Source organism: Petaurus breviceps, unplaced genomic scaffold (genome assembly GCF_028583685.1).
Source record: "Petaurus breviceps papuanus isolate PSGF00001 unplaced genomic scaffold, PetGlider_PUasm1.0 38, whole genome shotgun sequence".
NCBI lineage: Eukaryota > Metazoa > Chordata > Mammalia > Diprotodontia > Petauridae > Petaurus > Petaurus breviceps.
The window spans coordinates 65,782,795-65,802,679 of NW_027186304.1; the positions used below are offsets into that span (position 1 = coordinate 65,782,795).

The 19,885-nt window shown below is 36.7% G+C and overlaps 1 protein-coding gene across 1 annotated transcript in view; it reads right to left on the reverse strand.

Moving 5' to 3' along the window:
* Positions 1-175: 175 nt before the first annotated feature.
* The window catches only part of BPNT2 (3'(2'), 5'-bisphosphate nucleotidase 2), a 65,844-nt gene continuing 46,134 nt past the window's right edge, over positions 176-19,885 (reverse strand). Inside the window, exons 3-5 of the mRNA XM_069099972.1 lie at positions 18,402-18,497; positions 9,889-10,050; positions 176-7,533 (exon numbers count right to left, since the gene is read on the reverse strand). Of these exons, the coding sequence (XP_068956073.1) occupies positions 7,262-7,533; positions 9,889-10,050; positions 18,402-18,497 (530 nt within the window). The 3' untranslated portion in view covers positions 176-7,261. The remainder of the gene's footprint in view (positions 7,534-9,888; positions 10,051-18,401; positions 18,498-19,885) is intronic.

The window sequence follows — 19,885 nt, forward strand, 5'->3', positions numbered from 1 at the left end:
TTTATCTGTTCACCACCATTTCTCTCGTCTGGATTTTCTCTAATACCATTCTTTTTTATCCTCTACCATGCCTTAACTCAAACAGCTCACATTTTTCTTGGCACTTTTCCTACCCCTTTCCCACCATCCCATCAGCCCCAATTTTCTTCACAAAATCAGCTTGCACACTTCAGTCTTCAGACATCACTGTAATTTATTTTGAGAATTTAGATTTCGTTTGGCAAAGTATCAACCAGAAAGGCAGGTCACATACAAATTGCTGGGGCCAGACAACAGATCATTTCAAATGAGACACTTAAATTTACTAGTGCTCCCTGATCACTGAACAGTACTCAAAAGGGGCAGAGTGGAAGGGCAATTTCCTTAAATTTTCTTAGGGAAAAAAAAGAGTAATTTTCAGTAGAAGACACAAAGATATCAACATACAGGATTTCGAGAAACAGCGTAACATAATTTGTAAAGTTTTATCTCTACAAAGCAAGCAAAAGTAAAGTATAGGAAACACTAATGGCTAATTCTAGCATTGAAGCCTCATGATGGACATGTCACCATTAGAGGCAACTGAATGTCCAGAGTTTCTGAAATTAGCCTTTCACGGCCTCCACTGCCACATTCTCATATCTTCGTTTATTTTTTCTACCAGGCAAGATGAATGAGTTGGTTAGATCTTTTTTTTGCAACCTCTTCCACAGTGAACTATAGAAATATTCTTCCGGAAACAGTTGAAGAGAAAACATGATTGCTAAAGGGACTGAGGAAAACCAGAGAAGAAAGCTAAAAAGATAAAATGCTAACGTACAGATATTTGTGTATGAACTAAATCTTCTGATCATATGGCTGGTACCTAAGGAAGGATACCCAGTGGATACAGGAAATATTTTCTATAATGGTAGACTAGGAGAGGGGCTCTCTAGACTTAGAAACTGAAGCCCTCTACTCATCTTTGTTGCTAATGGTAGATAATGTGACTATATCGAAAAAATAAGCTGCCTGATCCCTACTGTCCTTCATTCAGGGCTGGCTAGGAAGACTAAATGATGCTGGTATAGAGTAGTAGTAAATTCTTCTTGTATGATTTAACTGATCCTCCTAATGACCGATGGAGTTATAGCCAGGGGAACTTCATTCCTGCCCTTCTTACCAACTCCCTTCATATCAAGACATATGTTGAGCATTTCTCTTTTGATGGAAAATTTACCGGGTGTGTAATACATACAAACCACACACAGAACTTTAATGGAAAACACTACTAAATGAACACCCATTTCTGTTTTGCCAAGTTACACAGATGACGTTTATGGTACAAATACTTTGGGGAACCCTCCTAAGCACACAATATAGAATGAGTTGTTTTAATGTAATTCATCACCTTTTTCTTCTAACAAGACATGAAGCCAACTTGGCTTGCAATTCTGATTTTCATCCCAAATGGAAAACTACTTATAAATCTCATTTTCCCACACATGATTAATTCACCACCCAACTTCTAAAAAGCTTTCCTGTCAACTGTTTTAATATTTATAAACCTTCACCAGTGGCAAATTAGAAATGCATATACCTGCCAGGTTTGACCAGTTTTTTTTCTTTTTTCTAAAAGAAAAACCTTCACACACCATCACCCCATAAAACCAAAACACTTTTTTGAAAGTACAAAATTCAATTCTTCCCATCCCCTTGGTGAAATTATTTACAAATAATCAAAACTATTTATAAATCCAAGGACACAAGCAACTTTTAACATTAAGTTTGATATGATACATACATATGTAGCTGATTTATCACAGCACTGAAAAAGAACAGCTAATTTATAGCAACAACCAATTTGAAGGGAACTAGGGCAATAGATTTAATTCCATGCTAAAGTAAATCATTCAAAAATTGGGCTGTTTAAAACATCAAATTTTAAAATGTGTTCTACCTTCCACTGGCTTACAATGTTATAGTAAAGCTAAATTAAAAATCAAAAGATGAATTATCATTTCAGACCTATAAACACTGAGATACCAGTTTCATATAAAAGTGTACTATACTTGTAGAGTCTGCAAAAATATTTTGTCATTCATTCACTTAATGAATTCTCTCCCAGAATTGACATTAAAAACACTGAAATAATTTATTTTTCCTTTAAGTAGTTTCCCCATCCCAATAGAAAGTCTTCCCCCTCCACGAACACACAATGCCCTAGTAGCAGTAAGGCACAGATTTGCTAAGTTAAACAATTAAATAGGAAGACTCAAAATTTGTTATCAGTTATACACTAAAAGTAATTTTCAGATTGCAGCTCTGTCTCAAAACTCCAAACAAATGGGCTTATCCAGCATCCACACCAAACACCCCAAAGTTGTTGGCTTCCTAATAATCTTCTACTGGTTTTTCATTGCATCCTCATTTCAACTTGGCTTGAAATTCCCTAGATTAACTAATCTTTGGAGCAATGAAAAAGTAGTGGGCCCCAGAGCTAAGGAAGGAGGAAGGAAGCTGATGGGATCCTCCTCCCTCTCTAGCTTTCTCCAATTAGCATTTAGCCTATGGTGTAGTTACTAGCTTGGAATAAACAGGAAGGCTCTAAGAGAACCTTAGAACCTTCCTTGCTAGCCACTGTAAGGGAAGGTGTTTCTTTCTTGTATCAGCTCCCATATCCCCACTCTCCACCCTACATACAAAATTCTTCCTCTTTATGGTGCATCTTTTTTCTAAGGCCTCCCTTTGCCACTGTTCCCTTTCTTCTTCCCTAGCCTTCCATTTTTTTCAAATACAGAAAGTGAACATATAGACCTTCTGGAACAACTTCAAAAGGGGTGTGTGTGTGCATGTGGGTAAACATATAGACATTCAAGAACAAGCCAATCAAGACAAACAAGAACGAGACAAGAACAAAGGGTATGTGTGTGTGCGTGTGTGCGTGCATGTGTCTCCACATAATTCTGTTACCACAACTTAAAGTCATTCATCCAAGAAATGTATAATTTTTTTAAATTCTTAAAAGAAACACTCGTGGGACAACTGCCCACATAGAAACAGTGTACATAGACACAGTGATGACCCACTATGTTCTGAAATTGGGCACATATACAGAAATGGCTCTATCAAAGCCAGTTTCCCCCAAAGGCTTTTTCTCTCTAGCTTTATGTTCTCCTACATTTATACCTGACTTGTGGGTAAAACAGGAAGAAATATTTTGAAGAGATAGAAATATCAGGTTAAGTCTGCCAATTACAGAGTTTAGGGGATTACAAGTTTTACTTTTCTCTTTAATTTCTAAAGGGAATCTGGTGAAAACATAATTAATTTGGGAATTTTCTGGACAGATTTGATTCTCTTCTCCCCATACAATTTATATAACAAGCCCCACCCATCCCCATTAGAAATTTGATTTAGAGCTAGAAAGACCAGAAAAGTCCAGAAGTCTAATCTAACCTTCTCACACTGCTCCAAATTTCAGAAGTAACAAATGGATAAAGGAGAGAACAATATCAAGGAATGAGGTAATACATAAGGACGGTAAGAGAGGGGGGGGGGAATGATGCAGAGGGAAGAGTGGGAAATAGAGGACGTCAAATTAAGGGACAAGATATACAATGTGGGAAGGGACAGATGTGTCAGTAGTACCGAAATGGATGTCATGTTGCGATTCATAGAACTTGGCATAGTGTTTAATAGTGACTGGAATAAAGAAACAGACCAGTTGTCACCAATACCTTAAAATCTTAGGGGAAAAAACACCAAATATTTTGCAACACTTTCTCTGAAAATATTGTAATGAAGAAATAATATCAGTGTGTGCCAAAATAAGACTTTGCCAACTTACTCCTTCTGCCCCAAATCAGGCATGAATTTCATCACTTCTATAATCCAGGGAAATTATAATTTGTGCTTCCATATATTTTAAGCTTCTTTAATATGATGCAAGTTTTCTGTTTATTGAAAGGGAAAGGGGGGAGGAAAATAGGTTTCCTTATTAAAGTAAAAATACTGTCTCAAATCACGTTAACAAAAAAACATTTTTCATACATTGGGAAACAATGCACACTCACTTTTGGAAATAAATAGAAAACCTTTTAAAATAATTAGTATGTTACAAAAGCACTTTCAAAAGAAATCAGCCATGCAAGTAAGTCTCACTCAACTGTGCCAAACAAATTATAAAAATAAAACATTTAATTGCTAGCCAATATGTTAATTTTTGTACATACCCAGATACCTCACAAAGTCCTTACTATTAAAATCAAACAGCAAATTATGTTTTAAAGGCTTTTTCTGCTAAATAAGAAAAATCTTCTATTATCGATAAAAAAGACAAATCTAATTCAGTTTCCTCCCCGCCTTCAAGTATCCACCCAATTTCCACAAAATGTGGACACTTATAGTTAAGATACTTTTTTTCCTAAAACATATTTGTTGATACTCTAAAGAATAAACAAAAAAATTAACAAAAATTAGCAGCTTTAACCATTTCAAAATAATTTATTTTAAATTATCTTAGGAGAAGATGAGAAAAACATTATTTTAAGGCTCATAATTAACTATGCAATACTGGAAGAAAAGCACAATGCCAACCCAAATCTCAAAATACCAAATACACAATTCACTGTTGTATCAATGAAGTCATATATGATTACCAATTAATGCCTTTTCACTGCTGAATGGACTTGGCGGTCATGGAGAAGTGCAAAGGAGAAATCCTTTAACAAGGTCATGAGAGGGACCTTGTCCTCACTGAATTGGAATTTTCAAACCTGAAGTCATATACTGTATAGGCCATCAGTGCCATTTCTCCTCCTAACAGTTAATCTTAGCATAGAGAACCAAACTGGCAAACATACCACTCATCAACTTTACTGGTACAAATCAATTGTTTACTGGTGTATACTTATTAGTGAATACCAGCTAAAAATGTGCTAGTTAAGACTATGTCTCACATATCTTTGTATCTCTCTTAACACGCAACAGTGGTTTGCACAAAGTAGACCCTTAATAAAAACTGACTAAATTCAAACAAATGCCATTTACATTTACACTGCTAGAGGATTCGAATTGAGTTAGCAATGATCTACCTTCCTTGCCATTTTTACAATGCCAATAAGAAGACCTTTTTAACCACAATGCTAACCAAATAGCTAATGAATTCTGAAACTCTCAACACTGTATACAGAATTTCTATTTAACTGCATAAATAACAAATATACTAACCATTAGAATAGCCAAAAAAAATGCATCACTCAACAAAGGCCATGGGTACAGAAACAACCTATTTCAAAAGGATGAGCCAAGGGGAATCTTTGCTCATGACCACATCACATACTCCCCCTTCGCCCAGGCCTACCATCTTGCCAGCCATACTATCAGCGATGAGGACTAGGTAAAAGTAAGCGATTGGATCTTTCGTTACTATGGTGAGTCCAGTTTTTTCCTGACTGTACAACTCTCGTAGATAGTCACATCTTCTGCATGCCATTTTTAGGCAGGTTAGGACACTGTTGGTCCTCTGGTCACTGAAGGAGAATCAGAAGCCTCTAGCCACACCTAGGTGTTTGTGCAGCCATGTCACTCATCTTCCTCAAGAAAGGGCCTAAAAATGGTGTCCTCGACATGATCTGCATCACACAAAGTAAGCCTGCTTCTCCAGATTATGAAGTCTTGAGAGGCTGCACCTCCACAATAAAGCTCAATGCTCTTATTCATGGTCCAGAAACATTAAGTCATGTTACTGAAAGAAAACCATAAAACATTAAGCTTAAAAGATTAAATTTAGTCCAACCTCTCTCATTAGAATCCCTTCTTGGCCACTTCCATACAGCAATGGAACACAAAAGGGATAAACAAGAATGCCATTGGTTGGTGTCCTTGAAGTGTCCAGGTATGTAATTGCTAGTGTCACCCAGAGAGAACCCAGACTTCTGGATAAAAGCTCAGAGACAGGCCCTAGTTACAGCCAAAACAAAACAGGACACAAGGCAAATGTTTCATCCTTCCTGTTTGAACTAGATTCTGAAGTGTAATCAGAAGAAAACTCTCATCAGAATGAACTCTAAAATCTAAGCCTCAGTGTTTTACCCTGCAGTGGATTTACATGATGCCCCCAAAACCACTTGTATAGTCTGGGGAAAAGTTCTTGAACAGAGAGCAAAAATGGCAATAGCTCCTTCAGGATGGACTTACTATGAAGATCAGATCTCTTAAATGCAAACTAGATAAAATTGCTTTAAAAAAATCAGTTAATTTTAGTATTTTGTGTGTGTGTACGGAGAGGAAGGCCAACTCAATTCTGTTACTACCAAACATCAATTTTAAATTACCAACAATTCATTTATATTTTTGTGATCCATCTTTCTGTCCCTAATTTCTTCCCCTTATAGTCTTTTCATTTAAAAATAGATCACAAAAAAGTATAGTGAAATCCATAGGGTCAATTCTGAAACTCCAGAATAAAATTTACAAGTAGCAGAATCAATAATTAGTTAGGACTGGGAAGGGGGTTGGGGGAGCACCCAGTGAGTCATGCATCTTTCACAGGGAAAGTGGAAATCAACGGCAAGACATTAAAGCTATGTTGAGAAACAGTTTTCTTTTAAAATACACAGAAATAATAGCTACCATGATTTACAAATCATCAAAAATTCAATATTTTCTACCAGCTGGATGACCAACTTTTAAAAGTTCTGGAAAAAAACAAAATCAAACTGTTCTGTTACTTTTAATCAGTCAGAAATGTTCTTCTGTCACAGACAAAAACAGTTATTTATTTCTTGCATATAGATGGGTATTTGGCTCCTTGTGCTTTCCATTCAAATGGAACTGGGGAGAAATCCTTAATGGGATCTCATTTTCAGCAATGTATGCTATAAAGTAATGCCAAATGAACTTTCAAAATTAATCCTTGGTTCTGCCTGATTCTTTATGAAAAGTACTTTAAGCTTAATGATGCTGTTGTGACAAGTCACTCAAATATGGTCTGTTCAGAACTAGATTTCACCCCACAATCTATCTACATATATGCACCTTGAGTATGACAACTGTATGAAAACAGTCTCCAAAATAAAGATGATGAGTGAGATAAAAAGCGACCCATCTTCCTCAGTCCTGCATCTTAAAGGGAAGGGAGTAGGGAGTGGGGAGAGTCCCTGTTGCTTTCCATCATCTCAAGAAGACTAGATGGCCTTGATCATGCATAGTCTTCCTCAGATTGTCTGTAGCCCAGGGTCCTTCAGACTGACCCTTCTCAGCTCTGGGAAGAAGAAGCGTATCCTTGTAGACCTTCTGCTCATTTGTGGGATGTCTTCTCAAGTTCCGGGAGTTTTTTGACCAGAGCCTGATGGTTCATGTTGATGCTGGCTAGGAGCCCTCCTTCATTGCCATCAGAACCAGTGTAACTTATCTCTTCACCGCTCAAGGTGGTCATATGGCCTCCAAGAGCTTTGAGGAGGGCATTGCCAGCACAAATATCCCATTTTTTAATATATGTCACATGGATATAGATATCGGCTTCTTCTTGGTTGTCATCAGGCACGTCCAAAAGGGATAAAACTTTGTAACCTAAAGAATAAAGCATGTAGAGTTTAGGTTACTGTTTATTATAAGTTGTTTGTATTTTTCAAGTGTGTACTCAACTACTAAATAGGACACTATTATTATATGTTGTTAATATCACTTTAAATACTGATAATTATGCTTAGTGATGTTTAGAGTCTAAATTATGACTAGACTCCTATAGTTCTGATTTAAAATTTTTTTTCCTTGCAGTTCTTTTCAATGGAATGGTAGGTTCATATGGACAGAAGAATTAAGTAACTTACTACTCACTTCTTTCTCTCAAAAATTTTGGAAAATTTTACTTGAAAGCTAAAGTTGAAAAGTTTTGTTGTTTTTTATTTTTAAACTGCATCATGACCCTTCTGATTCTCCTAGTCCATAATCCCTATTTTTACTTCTATTATTCCTTACTGAGCCTGGACCCCAAGGTGGGCTAGTTTTAACAACTCACTTATTAACTCCACCACTTTCCTATCTTTCCTCTTCTGTCTTGCTAATGTCCAGGGCTGGGTATTTACTTTCTCTGCTCCTGCAAGTCATGAAAGCCTCTCAATTAGAGAGGTTTGCTTTGTAACCAACCTCAGCCAGTTATTCTTTTACTTACCACTAAGTGATTCGCTTTCCTACACTCCACACAGCCTATTCCAATCCTTCCCTCCCTTTAGGCCCTGTCACAGAATCTGAGCTCTGCCACATAATATATCTATAACTTTAGTGTGTACTATAATTCTGTGCTTCAGCTTCCCTATCCCCCAAAAAAGAGCACAGCCTCACAAAAGACTGATATGACAATCAAACGAGATTATGTAAAGTGCTTTGTAAATACAAATCACAGATTTAGAGTCATGTAGGACATAAGTAATACTCCTTTAAAAATCCCTAAATGGGGCAGTAGATAGAGATGGTTCTAGAGTCAGGAAGACTCATCTTCCTGAATTCAAATCTGGCCACATATCCTTAATTAAATATATGACCCTGGACAAGTCACTTAACTCTGTTTGCCTCAGTTTCCTCATCTGTAAAATGAGCTGGAGAAGGAAACAGCAAACTAGTATAATATTTCTGCTAAGAAAACCCCAAATGGGGTCACAAAGAATTGGACATGACCTAAAAACCACTAAACAACAAATAAAAATTGAACCCCCCCCACCTCATTTTGTAGGTGAGAAGAAACTGATAAGCAAGAAGTGAAATTTTTAGCCCTATGTTCTCATAGGTCACATCAAAGCCAATTAAAATTCAGGTCCTCGAATTCCAAATTTCACTCTCTTTCCAACAAAACAAGTTGAATCATCTATTTAAAAGACTTCATTTTAGATTGTTAGCACTACCTAATATAGCTTAAGTCTAATCTCCAAAGCATTATCTTATATATTTAAGAAATCAAGTCTAAAGTAGAAAAACAAATATACCCATTATTCAAGAATTAAATCACACTTTCTTTTTACATTCTATTCTCTATTCTTCTATCCTCACTTAAAAGATATAGAAACCTTTTTTAAGTACTGCTAAGTCCCTATTAGTGCAAATAAAGAATGCCTAAAGTGGTCAAATGTATTTAAATTCACACTATTCAAGTCATAATTATTTACAATACAATACTTGGTTCAAACCCAAAGGAGATATGAAGTTCAAATGTGAATAAGTTTCAGTCACTTCAGGGGATTCATTATTTGCACTAATTGGGACCTTGTTGTACTTACCATCTTAAAAAGTAGAGAACATTCACCTTTAATACTCTCCCCACTGCCCAGGTACAAGAAAAAGACTTGTGTTGCTCTCCTGGCACAAGATTTGACACATCTGCCATGTTTTTGTTTTGTGATCACTACTACATATTAATATGTTAAAAAGTAAATTTCCTTAATGGCTTCAAGTTATAATCAAAGAACATTCAATCCAACCTCTTCATTTTATGGACAAAAATCGATGTTCCTTGGATACAGTGAACTTTTCTTAATAGAGAAAAATGTAAAAAGTAGATATAAATATTCTTCAACCATCTACTATATGCAAGGTGCTATGGAGAGTACAGAAAAAAAATTTAGATTCTAAAGTTTTTAGCTCCAAGGAGCTCCAACCTAATTGGGGAAACAAGATCTATGCATAAACTCACTCCCATATTTCAAACTGGCAAGGTATAAGATTTTGGCTCAGTGAAAGGAAAACCCTCCTAGCAAAGTGATAGAAGGTAGCTTACTTCTCACTACAAGTCCTAAGTCAAGGCTGGATGACCATTTCCAGGCTCAGATGTAGACTGGATTAAATGACCCGTGAGGATGCTTGTGACTGAGATAAATCCCTAAATATGTGTAACCGATTCAGATCATAGCTAAGGCAGGCAATATAGTAACATACCTGCACCACCTGCAGTTATGATAGTGGTCTGGTTTCCAAATGTCTGACGAGCCACTTGTTTAACTGTTCCTGAATGGGAGCGAGACACGATGATTGTTGGGGTCTTCTCATTGTAGGAGGTACGGGCTTTCACATTGGAACCACCATCCACCATTGCCCAAGCTAGAAAGGAAATTTACCACCCATTAGCAACTTTGGAAGACATCCAAGTCTTTGAAACTATAAGCTATTCTTTAGTTTCACAGACATCTTTAAATGATTAAAAAAAGTCCCCCCTCCCAGAAAAGAATGCTGTGCAATGACATTTAATTAAAATAAGCAAAAAGAACTTTATATTACAAATTTACAAAACCGTTATTTCTCTTTATTCCTGATTTATATTTTGCTATTATAGCTAAATTGTGCTATAATTTCAGAATATATGCCTGAATTTTTATAATTTCAGAAAATGTTCTCTCCCACTCCCAAGGACTGTGAAAAGGTAACTTTTTTAAAAACACACATGTGAAATTGTTTTTCTCCCAAATGATAATTCAAATCACATGTGTATACATCTATACATTTATACAGCTCAAATATATACATGCATGCATGTGTGTTTATTTATGTTTGCATATATGTCTCTTTCCCTCTGAAATGCATCTAACTGGGGCCAAAGTGGCAGTCTTACAGTCCAAGCAGCACAATTCTCTACTTGGTTTTAAATATATCAATATAATCTAAGAGTTACCTGAATGAGATTTTGTTTTAATTTTTCCTTTTTGGAAATAAACATAAAAATCATTATAAGCCTCGATCTTTAACCAGGGATCTCTAGAAGTGGTCTTAATTTAGGGGCGGTAATAAAACCAATATCCATCAAGGCTCCCCCCCCACCCCAAACATGGGTTATGCTAGTTTCCCTTAAAAAGCAACAAAGCTATCCCTAACTGCCCCCCTAAAGTTCCTATGGCCATAGTGACATGGCTTGCTGGTTACATAAGGAAATAAAAAAGGCCCACCTACTTTCATACTTTGCAAATGTACCGATATATGGCTAGCCACCACACCATGCCCTGCTGACCAGACAGCCATATTTCCCTATGTAAATGTGTATATGGGGGGGGGGGGGTGCAGGGCGGGGTGGGTAGTGGAAGGGGCTTGGTGGAACTATCCCAATTAAATCCTAATATATCCTCATTGAATATTCTTTCTATCCTACAGTTAAGCAAATCTCCTTTTGTTAATTGTTCAACGATCTATGAACAACTCATTTTATTCCAATATCAAACCTGAATTAAAAAGGTGCTGGCTGAGCCAAGCTTGCCCTCTCTATCTCTACAACAGTATTCCTTAAAAAAAAAAAATTACAACTAAGTATATTAATTAAATCATTCCCCAATAGACTAATCAAGTGACAATTACAGCTATGGAAAGAAGAAATCCATTTCTCATGTTATTCCTGGATGAAAAGACAGAGATTGTGCAACAAATTCCCAAACTTAGAGACATAAAAAGAATTAAGTAGAAGCATTCAAAACACAAAGCACTTTAAAAACAAAAACCTAACTGTCAACATTTGTTCCTACAGTTAATATATATTTGGAAGGGAAACAGTAACAACAATAAAAACAAAAAACTCCAGAATTCTTTAGAAAATGTGTTTCAGTTATAGCATGTTTTATTTACTAAGAAAAGAATTTACGATATAGTCTCTCTAGAGGTCAGTATTGTGTAAGGGAAAGAAAACGTTTATCTATTTTTGTACTAAATATTCTACACAGGAATATTTCAAATCATAAATCTGTAACCTTCATTTTATGACAATTCAATGTTTAAATATATGTACAAATATTTTTTAAATTAGTTATAAGTTACACAAGCAGAACTGTTAAAAATTTTTAAAGGTACAGTATGACCACCACCCAGTGGCCACTTAATAAAAATTAATTATAATATAACAATGCTGATGATGAAGCTATAAAACATACTTTTACCTTTACAGACTATAACACTAGCCCTAAAAGGCCTTGCTGGGGGGGGGTGGGAAAGCCATTTTGCTATAGACATTAAAACCTAAAGAGAAGTCACCGGGCATAGAATTTGGTATTATAAGGAATTGCCTTGCATTTGTATATTTATTTAAGTACCTATACTTGTCCATGGAAGAATTTCTACATTCTTTTGCTAAATACTTAATTTTTAGACTCATTACAGTGTTGTGATCTACCTTCTTTTAGTCACCATGTTTTAACTAGGCTATGGAGACAAGATTCAGAGAGTGGCAAAAAAGGGCCAGAAAATAGAACTCAGAAGTAAAAGTCAAAAGCATTCAGTGCTGACTTGGAGAGAATTCTAAAGGAAACTTTCTTTGTATATATTAAAGCTTTGAGAGATATGCGGAGCAGTTCAAATTTTGTAGTACAGCACATAAGGCCTAATAATAATGGTGACATTAATAACTGCTTTATATAGTGCTTTAAGATTTTCAAAGCACATAAGAAATGAGGAATAGACCTGTAGAGACTTATGTAAACTGATGCTGAGTGAGGAGAGCAGAACCAGGAGAACATTGTACACAACTACAGACATATCATATCTGTGATGACTAAACTTTGATAGACTGGACTCCTCTCAGCAATGGAAAGGGCTGCTATCCACATCCAGAGAAAGATTTACCGAGTCTGAATGTAGATTGAAGCAAACTACTTGCTGTCTCTCTTTTTCGTTTTGTTTTGTCCCTTCTTTCTCATTCATTCCATTGGTTATAATCATTCTTTACAACTTGACTAATGTTTAATGTGAAGGTATTTGTAGAACCTATATTAGATTGATGTCACCATGGCGGGGAGGGGGAAGGAGAGGAAAGGGGGACAATTTAGAACTCCAAAACTTGTGGAACTGAATGTTGTAAACTAAAAGTAAATAAATCAAATTTTAAAAAAATTAAAAAATATATTTTCAAAGCACCTTAACTAACTGGTGGACCATTCCATATGTGCCCTATATTCAACTTGGCATCCTATTTACAGTATGTTCTCAGCAAGTCCTTCTTTCAGAGAGGTTATAGAAGTAGAACCAGTTCAAATGACCACAAATTCCTTACAGGCAGAGTCTTAATTCACTGAGGTTTTGCTGCAGTATAGAGTTATCTTAAAAGGGAAAAACAGCTATTAATGCTCCATTAATAAATTGAGTTAATGGATATGGAGGGGACCTGAACCAGAGGGAGGGGGCTTCAGTTAAAGCAGGATAGATTTCTACTTTATACCTTCTTTATCTGGTTTAAGAAGAACACTACTTCTCAGAGAAGCCAGTTCAGTGCTGAAATGGGAACATATTGTAGTTTATTGCCCTTGGAGATACTTGAGGAGAGAGAGTTCCTTGACGAAGAGAGTTTAGAACTACGTATTCATTTGTTGGGTAAGGTATGCAGGTCCAATGACTCATGAGGTCTCCTGACCTCATGAGGGGAGTATAAGGAACCATGATTTCACCCTCGTTTGAAAAATCCTCTCCCTCCCTCCCAAACAACCCTCTAAATCCTGTCAGAGCAGCCACTGCCTATAACTTGCTGCCTGGAAGAGACACTGAAAGATTACATAACTTGCCCCCAGCTACAGGGCTGGCACATATAAGGACACAAAGGCACTGGAGAAATAAACAAGAAGGAGGAAACAAAGGCACACAAGTCCCAAGATAACTGATTTTATGCACCATGAAAGGGACTAGTTTCTAATCTTTGCACATCAATCAACCCTTTGTGATATTTACCTTGTGATCACCTGGGACCTGCAAGGACTTTTCTTCTGAATATTTATCGTAATCTTTTATTTGTACTGCTGCTTATTCATATGTTACAGAAATGTGTCAGCACATATTTAATATGCTTTTTTAAAAAAAAGTTTTAAGTATATCATCACTTCTGTCTCATTACACTTCATTTTGTAAAATTACACTTAAAAATAATTTTCAGGGGAGCGGAGCCAAGATGGCAGCATCAAAGCAGGAAAACTCCATGCATTTCCCCCATAAATACCTATAAAATACGAATCTAAACAAATTTTAAAGCTACAGAAACCACAAAGTGTCAGAGAGAGGCAAATCTCCCACTGAAGGCAACCCGGCAGGCAGATAGGAAGGGCCCATTGCAGCGCACAGGGAGCAGAGCCCAGATCCACATAAGCCCACGGTTTTAGCCTCAGGGCAGCTGTGGCTGGAGGGACTTCAGGAGAGTGGATCACCAGCAGCTGTGTCAGTTTCCAGAGTTATCAATCCATAAATTCCAAAGGCAAAGTAAAAGGTCAGTGTGAACTTTGGGAACAGGGGGACCAAGAGTGGTGGTCTGGCCTCTGCCCACGGAGGGAGAAGTGGCTGAGGCACAGTGGCTGCTGCATGGCTGCTTCAGAGCTCCTGGCCTGTAGTTTGTAGGGGGACCAAACAACCATTCAGAGGGTAATCACTCTTGCTTTAACCTGCTTGGATCTGGACCTTTGTCTTGGGTGGAGGTCCTGGGGTGTGGAACCAGGTGCCAGAGCCAGTGGAGGCTTCAGAGAAGGCACCCAACTAATAGCTCCAGCAGCTGCAAAAACCCCAGCAACTGGGACAAAGCTCCCCTGTCTGGAAGCAGAGTTCTACTGTGGCGAAAAGCTCAAAAGTCAAGTAATTGAGTGGCAACATTAGCAAGCAAAGGAAGCACAGCAGTCAAACTTTAGATTTCATTTTTGGGGACAAAAAGTATCAAAGCATGGAACAGGAGGAAGACAACAAAGCTAGAACTCCTGTACCAAAAGCTTCCAAGAAAAATATGAACTGATTATAGAGGAACTTAAGAAGGATTTTGAAAACCAATAAGAGAAGTGGAGGAAAAACTGGGAAGAGAAATGAGAATGATGCAAGAAAATCATGAAAAGAGAGTCAACAACCTGACTGAAGAAAATAACACCTTAAAAAATAGACTAATTCAAATGGCAAAAGAAGATCCAAAAGCCAATGAGGAGAAGAATGTCTTAAAAAGCCAAACTTGCCAGATGGAAAAAGAATTTCAAAAGCTCTCTGAAGAGAACAATTCCTTCAGAATTAGACTGGAGCAAATAGAAGCTAATGACTTTATGAGAAATCAAGATACTATTAAACAGATCCAAACAAATGAAAAAATAGAAGGCAATGTGAAATATCTCATTGGGAAAACCACTGACCTGGAAAATAGATACAGGAGAGATAATTTTAAAATTATTGGACTACCTGAAAGCCATGATCAAAAAAAGAACCTAGAAATCATCCTTCAAGAAATTCTCAAGGATAACTGCCCTGATGTTTTAGAACCAGAGGTCGAAAGAATGTACCGATAACCTCTTGGAAAAGATCCCCAAAAGAAAACTCCTAGGGATATTATAGCCAGGTTCCAGAGTTCTCAGATCAAGGAATAAATATTACAAGCAGCCAAGAAGAAACAATTTGAATATTGTGGAAACACAGTCAGGATAACACAGGATCTGGCAGCTTCTACACTGAGGGATGGAAGGGCTTGGAACATGAGAAAAGAGAAACAGCTCAAAGATCCATTCCAACTATAAATCTATAGTCCTATAAATCAAGAATGTCACAGGGACACCCAGTCGAGGACTAACCAAAATCAATACCTACTAGATGCTTTACTTCCCTCTCATCAGTGTGTTCTGTCAGTTTTACAGACTGAGATTAAATTGATCCAGCATGATTTCTAAGTAAAAATGATAATCACTAGCATTTACATAGCACTTTTAAGGTTTACCAAGCATTTGACAAGTTTCATCTCATTGGATCCTCAACACAAACCTGGGAGATAGATGCCGTTATGATACCCATTTTATAGATGAGGAAAGTAAGGCATGATAAATGCTATCATTACTGCCCCACAACTTACAGATGAGGAAACTGAGGCAGTAAAGGTTGAGTGCCTTCCTTGCTCATGGCCATAGAGCTAATAAATTATCTGAAGCCATGTAGGAATTCAGATCTTCCTGATTCCAGGAATGAGGCTCTATCCACTACACTATACTGCCTAAGTGCTATGCAACCATCATAAAAGTTTAGTGCCTCTGACTGGAGATATTTACAGACCAAGGATCTAGGGATCCCCAAGACTCTTTCAGGGGGTCTGTAAAGGCAAAACTATTTTTATAGTAATACTAAAATATTTCAATTTCTAATAATGGCATATATTGATAGATATAGCCCATATGAACAAAAGCTTTTTGCAGGTGACAGGGTCTTCAATAATTTTTAAGAGTGTGAAGGAGTCCTGAGACCAAAAAGTTTGGTAACTGCTAAATTATCGTACAGTTAGGCAACTTGAGAAGTGGACAATGACCAATCCTAGAAGGAGATCATAGAGGAATCCATGTCAATTTGGAATGATGTCCCCAGGGGAACATGCTTGACCCTCTCCTATTAAGCACTTGTATCACTGACCTGAATGAAGGCAAAGATAGCATACTTGTCAAATATAAGGACAACCTTAAAATTGGAGGGACAGCTAATACTGAAGAACAGGATCAGGAGATGAAAAAATTCACAATCACAATATCTCAGAATGAGAAGGAACCTTTTTCAAAGGCCATTCTGATTCTTCATATTTTTTTGTTTTTTGTTTTTGTAAAAGGAACTTCCTGTGTGCAAACTCTCCCTACAGCAAAGTATGTCAGCAACTATAAGGCAACTTGTGTCCTCCAGGATTACCTGGGGCACTGAGAGATTAAATGACTAGCTTGAGGTCAGGCACAGAGCCAACACTTGTCCAGGGTGCAATAAAGATCTCCTTTCTAGCATTTGCAACAAGTGTTCAGTCAGCCCCTGCTGGAAGACAGGCAGTGCAGTGAACCACTGCCTACTTAGGAACTGTTAGCAAGGCTTTGCTTATAGAAAGCCTCAATTGGCCTCGCGACAATTTCTACCCATTGTTCCCTGTTCATTTGGCCCTATTATCTTTCCCATGTGACAGCCCTTCACATACTTGAAGAAAGCTATCATGTTCCCCTTAAGTGTTTTCTTTAGACTAAATACGCCAGGCAATTTCTTCAACCAATTCATTCATTCAATCAACAAGCTTTTATAAGTTCTTATTATATCCTAGATGCTATGATTTGACACTGGGAAATAAAAACAAAAATGAAAGAATCTTCATCTTCAAAGAATTTCTATTAGGGGAAGGGAGACACAATACAGACATAAAAATTCTGGAGATAAGGTTCTTGTAATTGGGAGGATCAGAACTGGCTTCCTGTAGCCTTACAGATCAGCTCAAGACCCCAGATGAGCTTTGAAGATGGTTAGGGATCCTCTAAGGCAACAGTGAGGATTACATATTAGAGTAACTACATCTTTGGATAAGCTTTTTAACCTACCTGTGTTCAACCTTCTACCCTTACCATGTTCTTTGGAGGAAAATTTAAGATGCAAATGTGCCTTGCAAACTGTATCATGCAATAGCACTACCCATAGAAGATATTGAACAAAATATATGCATTTCTACCTAAAAGGAAGGTTGATATTCTAATGGGAAAATAAATAAGTCACCTGGATACTCTGTAATATACAGAAATATCTTTATCTATCTCTCCAGGGTGATTAGGAGAGAGCACTGTACTTTGGAATCAGGAAGACTCATGTGTCTGAGTTCAAATAAGGTCTTAGACACTTACCAGATGTGTGACCTTGGCCAAGTCACTTAACCCTGTTTGCTTTAGTTCCTCCTCTATAAAAGGAACTAGAGAAGGAAATAGCAAACCACTGCAGTATCATTGCCAAGAAAAGTCCAAATGGGGACACAAATAGTGAGATGTGACTGAAATGAACGAACAATAACAATATCTATCTAGATCTAGATAGCGATAAATATCATATATGCATGAGAGGAGGCATGATGCAGTAGGCTCCTAGTCAGGAAGCTCCAGGTTCAGTCCTGACTCAGCACATATGATGGGCTCTGCAAGCCAAGGTAAAGTCACTTATACATTCAATGCCTCAGTACCTCAATAAAGCTGTATAAATACCAGCACAATTAATGATTTAAATTGGTAAAATCTGCATTAGAAAACGGCATTTCCTTTAAAGGGCATATTATCCAGTTAAAAAAAAGTAAGAGAAAATGGAAAAATAGATAATGAAGAAAATAATGTAGTGAAACTTGAGGTGTATTATTCTAACTGTTTACATATGGTATCTAGCTCATTATCAACCACAGGCAATTTTAAATTATCTGTAATAAAGGCCGAGAGAAAGAGGCATAAAAACTATTACAATGCAATTCTGAGTTGGCACATTCAGTTTAATACATATACATCCTCGGGCACTCAATCTCCTGTTCTTGGCCTCTCTCTCTGTCAGGAGCCACATCCCAATCTGGAAAACAGGATCTTTCAAGAAATAAATCCAGTTTGAAGCTCAAGATTTACTGGCTACTTGGTGACAGTTTAGTGTGAACTGACTGCTACAAACGTGTGTTTCACTGATATTGCAAGAGAATGAAACAACGCAGCAGGACAAAAGGTTACCTGTATATGCGGAGAATGGCTTATGTATTACTCCCAGTACTGGTTTACCATTGACAGCTACGCACACCATTGTAGTGACGTATCTCCGAAGATCCTCTATATGGAATAAAAAAAAATACTAGGGTTAAAGTCACAAAACATAAATCTGGAATCCAGATCAACTTTTATAACAAAAGGGTACTATTTGGTTAATTTTTTTTTTGAAGTAATATGAAATGGTTTCGTGGGGCAAGTCTACCCTAAGATAGATGCAGCCTTACCCCAGGATAAGCCCTCTGCAAATAAAAAGTAAATTCTATTTTTCATCAATCCATTTCTGAGGAAGATTATTTCTTACATAATGTCCAATTATGTAATTACATAATTACCATTAACTTACATAATTTCCAATGTACTTTCTCCAAATGAGTATGTTCTTTTTGCGTTTCAACTATCTTGCCTTTCAAAGCAATTGGAAGGTCAAGCTTTTCAAAGCTTCCACTGTGAAACTCCAAGGTCATGAATGTATATGAAATAAATTCCACTAAATATAAGGGAATGGAGCATTGCATTTAACTGAATTTTTTTGTCAAATCAAAAAACAATTTGTTTAGAATCTAAGATGTACACAATCGGTATACTTCTGGCCTAAGACAGATTAAAAACAACAGATCAGTATATCAATAAATACAGCATTAAATTAACATGTCAAATACAATTTAATCTTTTTGATGGCTCAGAATGTTGCAGTCTTACAGTTATAAAGGATCTTAAGAGATAATCTCTAAGAGATCAAACCTTCCATTTTACAGATGAGGAACCTGAGGTCAAAAGAAGGAGTAACTTGCCCAAGGTCACTGGGGAAGCAGCAGGGCCAAGGCATCAGGGTCATCACTCTGAATTCTAAATATCAAATCTCACTGTCTAAAATATAGTGGAGGTGTAGAAGTTCCATGAGAGTAGACTGAATCTAATTTTTGGTCAATCTCTAATAATCTGTCTTTGTCAGATTTGCCTCTTTCCCTTGAAAATAGAGCACAATAAAAAAATTCTCCTAGTCAAGTGAAAGTGAATTTAGTTGTGTTTTGTGCTTAAGATTATCCTACAAAGAGGCAAAAATTACTTAGTGAATATTAATGAAAATTGGTGGAATGTACCCCACAAAGATAATGTAGCTTACTTATAAGGAGGCATATTTTATTCGGAAAGGATAATTTATTAAATTATTTGTTAAAGTTATTAAATTATTCAATATTATATTGGAAATCCTAGAAATAGCAATAAGAAAAAGAAACAGAAGGAATCAGAATAGGGAATGAGGTAATAAAATTACCTTTTTAATTGATATACTTAGAAAATCCCAAAGACCCAATTAAAAAGTTAATTGTAACAATTAATAATTTTAGTAAAGTAACAGGATATAAAGTAAATCCACATAAATCATTAGCATTCCTATATATCACAAACAAAACCCTTGCAAGACAGAGTAAAAAGTACCCCATTTA